Here is a 7734-nt window from a genome sequence, read left to right as displayed (position 1 = left end):
AAATCTGAAACCTTTTTATTACTCTTTAATTTACCATTCCTTCCACTCTAACTCCTATTTGGCTGAGGATGTAAGAGTTCAGGCTTGATGATGTCTACAAACTATGCTTCGGGGCAAAATGGAAGACATTTCATACTGATTCCCCCTCTTTCTATTCTGACACTTGTATTTCTGGGCCCTTGCTGGCACATTGCTAAGAAAAACCTCAAGGCTTAAACAGGCCAGGGGGCTCACAAGGTGAATGGTTAATTGGCTACCTTGTCAGGGCTGGTTAGTTTGTAAGCCTTCTGGAAGGCTAAGATAAGTGTGAGTTTGTCAACTTCCCTTCCTATACCAGCAGCCCATTCTTCAGCCTCATCTTCCACTGAAGCCCATCACAGCTTGCTTTAGAAGGCACCTTCTATGTCTTTTTAAGCCCCAGCCCCATTTTCTGATTCATTCATCCATCCATCTATCTGTCCATCCAAAACAGCTGAGTGCTTCTTACTGTCTATTGGTTTCCTACCCAGGAGCCTTTGTTTGACCTTCTGTCTCTGGCTCCATCCCCTCCCTTCTCCTGTTAATTACTCTTTGACTAATTAACTTTTTCCCAGTATGTTTGACCCAATGGGCTACTGCTGAGTCTCTTTTCCCTAGCTTCAGAAAGGGGAGGAAATATGATGAGGGATTAGAACTGGTTGTCAGGGTTGAGGCCCCTACAAAGGCAAAGAGCTAAGCATGTACGTGTGTGTGTGTCTCTTTTGCTCTCTCTCGCTCTTGCTCTGTGTGTGTGTGTGTGTGTGTGTGTGTGTGTGATGTGTGCTTGCTTCAGTGTAACAGTGATGAGGGCAGGAGAATACCAGGAAAGACACTCCCATCCCTTTAGCACTCCTGTCTCCCTTACTCACTTCCTCCACATTACCATCACATGCCTGTTTCTCATACAATTCGATTTCATCCTTTACACACTCACCTCCCTTCCACGGTCCCACACCTTGGCCACTTCTCATTCTTTTGTGTAAAAGCCTTTACTGCTTGAGTTCATCCCTTCCTAACTGGCTCATCTCCTTCCCACGTTCTCTTGGCTTACACATTGACCCTTGCACAGCTTTCTTTGCACTCCCATTTTCCACAAGCCTCTCCCTCCCCGGTGCACCTGCATCCTTTGACCACTTCACTCACTCGTTCGCGCCCCCCCCACCACCCCCGCCCCCAAAACTCCTATTCTCCTACCGTGCACACTCCCATTCCTCGGCCACTCCCCTCCCTCCACCCTCCCCGGGGCGGGCTCGCACACTCGCCCCCGCCCCCGGGGACACCTGCTCGTGCCGGGCAGGGCGGAGATGCGCAGCCGCGGCCCCTTCTCCTCCTCTCCCCCTCCCCGCCCCACCCCTCCCTCCAGCCCTCACCGGCTCCTCATCTCCCTCCCCGCCCGCCCGCCGCTCCGGGGGGGTCTCCGCCGCCGCCGCCGCCGCCGGAAGGAGCCGCCATTTGCCACCGCCGAGTGCACGGGCCGAGCTGAGCCGGATCCGGGAGCCGGAGCGGGGCCGGGGCCGGAAAGACGGCGATGGGGGGCGGCCCCGCCGGAGGAGGACGCGGGCGCTTAACCCCGGCGGCCCGGCCTGCTCCGGACCCAGACCCGCGGGGCGCCGCACCCTGAGCCCCCCTTTCGCGCCCCTTGCCCTGGCCATGGCCGCCCGCCCCGCAGCCCCCGGGCCGCCAGCCCGCTCGGCCCCGCGAGCTCCGGAGCCCCGGTGGCGGCAGCAGTGAACGGCACTCGCAGGCCCCGAAGCCCCCGGCCGGGCTCGGCTCTCCAGCGCGCGCCCCCTTCCCGGCCTTGTCCTCACCCCTCCCCCCGCTGCCCCAGAGCCCCTCTTGCACGCCGCCCCCCGCCCCCCGGCGCCCGGACGATGCTCAAGTCTCGGCTCCGCATGTTCCTGAACGAGCTGAAGCTGCTGGTGCTGACGGGCGGGGGGCGGCCCCGCGCCGAGCCGCAGCCCCGGGGGGGCGGGGGAGGCGGCTGCGGCTGGGCGCCCTTTGCCGGGTGCTCGACCCGGGACGGTGACGGCGACGAGGAGGAGTACTACGGGTCCGAGCCGCGGGCCCGGGGCCTGGCCGGGGACAAGGAGCTGCGGGCGGGACCCCCGCCGCCACCCGCGCCGCCGCCGCCCCCGGGCGCGCTGGATGCCCTGTCGCTCAGCAGCAGCCTGGACAGCGGGCTCCGAACCCCCCAGTGCCGCATCTGTTTCCAGGGCCCGGAGCAGGTCAGGGCTGGGCACCGGCCGGGCGGAGCGGGGTGGGGGCGCGCGCCTGGGGCGCCCCGGGAGACCGCGAGCAGGGGGCGGGGCCTGAGGAGGCAGGGCGGGACCCAGAACTCCGAGTGGGAATGGGGTGAGGTGCCTGGCTGCCTGGAGACCCCCGGAGCGCGTCTTTGGGGTGGGGGTCGGGAGTCCCCAAGAAGGGGTGGGGCTTTCTCCTGAGAGAGCTCAAAAACCCTTTCACCCTTCAGCGAGGAGAGCCTTTCTTCTCCCCCTTCCCTCACCCCAGAGGCGCTGAGGGGCCTGTTCTCGCGAGGGTGTCACAGGGGAGCGCGCACCTTGAAGGGGGAGCCCAGCCGGCGCCTTTGCCTCACTCCATATTTCTCTCCATGGGGCACTTTTCTTCACTTACCATTCTGCAACTTTCCATCTCGTTTACAAAGAGTATTCTTTGTGTAAATGCTATGGACAAAGTTACCGCGGGATATTACCAGGTCTCTATATAGTGAGGGAGAGCATTCCTTGATTAAAGGGAAACATTTTTTAAACCCACCCCCAGGATATCTCCCCTTTTTGATCATTGGAAACTGAGAATGGGTAACCCACTCCAATCTGGAACAGATCTGTGAAATACAGTGATGGAGTTGGGGAAGGAAGGCAGGGTTCAGCAGCTCTCACCTTCCCCTCTCTCCAGATACAAAGGCATACCCTTTGGGAAGCCTTAAAAACCACCCTTCCAAATCATAGGAAAGGAGAAGACCATAGGAAAGGAGTGCCCCACTGTCCCAATCCTTTCTATCCCCCTTCTGTTTGGTCTGGGAAAGTTTCCCTTGAGCTCTAACTTCTCTCTTTTCTGCTGCATCCTTGGGCTCTAGCTCCGTTTTGAGTGAAAGGTCTTACCCCATTTGGGTGAGAATGACTGACCTGGAGGGGATGTTCCCTTCCGTCTCCGGGAGCAGAGCAGAATGGGGTCGGGGTAAATATGGCTGACAAGACCCCTTCCCACTCTCCCTCCAGGGGGAGCTCCTGAGCCCCTGCCGCTGCGACGGCTCTGTGCGCTGCACACACCAGCCCTGCCTCATCCGCTGGATTAGCGAGAGGGGCTCCTGGAGCTGTGAGCTCTGCTACTTCAAGTACCAGGTCCTGGCGATCAGCACCAAGAACCCACTGCAGGTGAGGGGCAAGGAGAGGACTCTGAGACTGGAATGAGGGCTCTGTGGCCACTGGAACCAGGGGCACCCTAGGAGGCCTATTTCATCTCATTTACTGTTTCCCCAATGCCACCCTCCTCATTATCACCACAGTCTCCTGTCTGTCTGCAAGTCCTTCCTTCCTTCACTCACAAAGACATTTATTGGGTGCCACCTGTGTTCCAGGCACTGTTCTAGGCACTGGGACAGCAAAAAAGGAAAAGATGATAATGTTGATGATGATGATAGCAAACATATAGTGTTTTATGTGTGCCAAGCTCTTGTTTTAATCTTTAAAACAATCCTTTGAGATAGGTATCATTATTGTCCCCATTTTACAGATGAGGACATCCACACACAAAGAGACTTAAAAGCTTGCCCAAGGTTACTCAGCTAGTAAGAGATAAGGTTAGGATTTGGGATTCCAACCTTGATGTTCTGGTTTCAGTGCACTTGCCTGATCCTGCCTTTCTGAAATCAGACAGATGGTATCAAGCAATGTGAGAAGTGCTACATTCTAGGTTTGATCAGGACACAGAGTAGAAATATATCAATCCTGCCTGGAGTTTGGAGCATCCTCCTCTTCAGGTCCACCTACCACCAGGCCCTCCATTCCTTTCTGTGACTTTCTGGGGCCCTTTCTCCCACACAGTGGCAGGCCATCTCCCTGACGGTCATCGAGAAGGTCCAGATTGCTGCCATAGTTCTGGGCTCTCTCTTCCTCGTTGCCAGTATCTCCTGGCTTATCTGGTCCTCCCTCAGCCCTTCAGCCAAGTGGCAACGACAGGACCTGCTCTTTCAAATCTGCTATGGCATGTACGGCTTCATGGATGTCGTCTGCATAGGTGAGGGCACCTCTTCCTCCCACCCCCCTTCCCTGCTTAGCATCTTCCTTAGACTCCCACACTTAACTTTCCTGCTCAGCTTCATGGTCATGTTTTCCACCATTAGTTGCTTTCAGGGCTGTCATGTCTCTCCCTTCCCCGCTTCCCCAGGACCTTTTGCAACCCTTCTCACTCAGGAGAAATGCTTGCTTACTTAAGGACTTTTGTCCTAGGTCTGGGCAGCAGTTGACCCTTGATTTCTTTTCTGTCTTAATCAGGCCTCATCGTCCATGAAGGCTCCTCAGTCTACCGCATCTTCAAGCGCTGGCAGGCAGTGAACCAGCAATGGAAGGTCCTGAATTATGACAAGACCAAGGACATAGGAGGAGATGCAGGGGGAGGGACAGCAGGGAAGCCAGGCCCCAGGACCTCAAGGGCAGGCCCCCCCTCTGGGGCCACCAGCCGCCCCCCAGCTGCCCAGCGCATGCGGACGCTCTTGCCTCAGCGCTGTGGTTACACAATCCTGCACCTCCTTGGACAGCTGCGGCCACCAGATGCCCGTTCTAGCTCTCATTCTGGCCGTGAGGTTGTCATGAGGGTCACCACTGTCTGAACTGGACTCCAGGAGTGGGGATCTTGAATCAGAACATTGGCCAGAGATGAGCTCTCATGGAGTGTGGTCCAGGTGGTACCTGGACCAGGTGTCCGGGGCACACTGACTGTCCCCACCACTGAGGATCTCTGCGGGCAGCCTCAAGCTAGAGACACTGTGTGGCCTCTACTGCCCACTGGTTAGAGATACTGGATGATGTTCCAGCCCTCACAGACAGCTCCTCACACTCATTCTGGGGTGGCTAGTGGGCAAGTGGGGAGAACAGCTTTCTTCCCTGGAGAGAACCGTCCTTACCTCAGCTCCGAAGGCCTTCAGCTCCCCAGCTCCACCACGGTGACTTGGTGAAGGGGGACCAATGCCAGAAGAAAGGGGCTGTAAACCCCCCCCCACTCCCCACCCTTTGGCCACTGGGCATCTGGCAATAAGACTAGTATACATTGACCTCCCATTCCCTGCATGAGGGCAGGGGGACTTCCCCCTCCTCCAACCCCCCCACCCCCCATTGCATGGGGGGAGGGCATAAAGAATCATTTATATGCACATAGAGACTCCTTTCTCATCTGGGGCTTTTCTGGAGGGTTGAGAGGTGTGAGGAGGTTTCTCTGCACAGGTTGCAAATGCAGCAATGGGTTCTGAGTTGGAGGTGTAACTCCCACTTGCTGCTGAATAATTCACATTGGCTGCTAGGTGGCAGTGCTCAGAGGTATGGGAGGGGTGGACCTGCCACCTGCAAGTGGTGTGATTTAGAAAAAAATCTCTCAGCTGTGTTTTTCCTGTCTACCTCTTAGGATTGGAATGAGGATAAATGAGGGACAGGTCGAATGCCATTGTAAGGAAATTCAGTAATGGTTTAAAAAGATTTCTAGATTTACTGATAGTCCATTTATTTCAGCAGTAGCTGGTAAAAATAATTCCAGAATATGTTTTTCATTCAGAGGTGCCCAGAGCCTTGGAATTTTGTGTTAAGTGACATAATATATATGGAAATATGAGGGGAAATGGACATTGCAAATGGGAAGGATGGTGGTTATTTGCAAGAATGAGAGCCACTCTGCCCCCCTAAACATTGGGGCTTAGGGGCTAGGGAAAGGCTGGAGCCATCCATTTTGCTCTGGGGATTGTCTGGGTTCGTTGATCCTTCCCAGGTACTATGTCATCCAGAGAAGTGGTGTGAAGTTGAATATAGACTCCTTTGGAGTGAGACAGAAGGGAGTCTCCCAATGTTATGAGTTCAGCCTCCAGTTTAAGCTGCTCCAGTTCAGGGTTGCAGGGCTGATCCGGGTGTGCCCCAGCTATTGGTATTAACTGCAAGGTATTGTGCTTGGAGGCAGCAGTGTAGTAGGCTGTTGCTTATAGAGAAAGGTTTGGGAATGACTGGCTAAAAGGTGGGTTATATGAATGATGAAGCCTTGGGGCTGTGCATTATATGAATGGAGGTGTCTTTTAAGTGAATTATTAATCAGCAATTAAAATAATAATTCCATACATTGCTAAAGTTAGATCCAGAGGCCTTTCCTATTATCCATCCTTCTCACAAGGATGGTTCTGCCCTGCCTCTCCCCTTGGGGATGTTTTGGAGAAAATGTTTCTCTCTTAAGGACCCACATATCTTTACCCAGGAAACTGATTCTCTACCCCTCTCCAAATGGGGTCTTGGCTACAGTCCATGGTGCTGGCACCCAGACTTGCCTGGAGGTGCAGGAACCAAAGCTGGCCTGGGGTCTGAGTCACACAGAAGTGTGGGAGTATATCCACCTCCAACCTCTGAGGGATCAGTGTGAGGTAATTAGACTGAGCCTGCCATCTTCCCAATGAGAAACCGTTTCCTCAGAGAGCTGGTCCCCCCCATTTCATACCTGGGGAGACTGAGGGGCCAGATGTTACTGATTTGCGCTCAGAAGAACTGGTGGGGACCAGAAGGGACACAACAAATCAGAGTGTCTCCTAATACTGATACTGGCAGATAGGGACTTAGGTAGATACATGACACTTGGGGATGCCTGTACCAAGCTTTGGCTGTCCCCTACCGATGGTTCCACCTGGAAACTTAGACATGTCCCAAAACAGACACACACACAAACAATGCCCTAATTTCCACCCTGGGTCCTAAAACCAGACCAAGTGAGACAGTAGTCTTCCCTCCAGCAGCAATAGGTGTTGGGGCTACCAATCAATATGGCCCTCTCTCCTTCCCTTCTTCCAGCTTAAAGAAATCCTTGTCCAGGAAAGTGGTCATGGGAACTGCTGCCGTCCTCAAATTGGCAGACCTCTTGCCCAATGGAGAATCTAGGTGGTCAGACTCATCAGAGCCCAGGGTCTGAGAGTGGGCTGGGTTTTTATTCTCCCTCACAACTCAAATCTGAAAATCAGATCACTTAAGGATATAGGAGTGGGGATGGAGACTGAGTAGAGAAGGGATTAAGAGGAGGGGCAGTAAATGTGCACTGGCCTTCGTCACTACATACGGCTATGGATATGCCACCTTGTGGATTTTGCATAGGTAGAAACCACCCGAAAAGGCCTGGGTGAGTACTGGAGTTTCTATGGTAAGGGAGCCATGGCTAGGGCAGGGGGCCGAGGTGGTGGGGAGGAGGGGGAAGTGTGAAATGAAATATCCATCTACACCCAGTTAATTGGAATGGGGGTGGGGGCAGGAGGAAGGGGGCAAGTCCTGACATGGGGAGGATAATCTGGGTACAGAGGGAGCTGTGGGGAGTGTGCTGAGAGATTTATTTGGATAGAAGATGAGTTCATCTGTACACATCACAAGGGGAGAACTATGCCCAGCCTCTAGGGACCAGAGAGAGTGCTGACAGGGAAAGAGTCCTGCCCACCACCTTCCCCCCTTCTCCTGCCTGTGTGCTTCAGGG

At 54.7% G+C, this 7734-nt stretch overlaps 1 protein-coding gene across 1 annotated transcript; it reads left to right on the top strand.

Annotated features, from left to right (window-relative positions):
• The first annotated feature begins 1777 nt into the window (after positions 1-1777).
• MARCHF9 (membrane associated ring-CH-type finger 9) lies at positions 1778-5408 on the top strand. Its single transcript, XM_037846274.1, has 4 exons — positions 1778-2243; positions 3255-3410; positions 4080-4272; positions 4530-5408. Exons 1-4 carry the CDS (start codon positions 1890-1892, stop codon positions 4862-4864), a joined length of 1038 nt encoding a protein of 345 aa, XP_037702202.1. The 5' UTR covers positions 1778-1889; the 3' UTR covers positions 4865-5408.
• The last annotated feature ends 2326 nt before the right edge of the window (positions 5409-7734 follow it).

The sequence above is a fragment of the Choloepus didactylus genome, chromosome 8, assembly GCF_015220235.1.
Source record: "Choloepus didactylus isolate mChoDid1 chromosome 8, mChoDid1.pri, whole genome shotgun sequence".
Lineage (NCBI taxonomy): Eukaryota > Metazoa > Chordata > Mammalia > Pilosa > Megalonychidae > Choloepus > Choloepus didactylus.
Note: the sequence above shows the minus strand (reverse complement) of the source record. Positions and strands in the feature narration are given on the sequence as shown.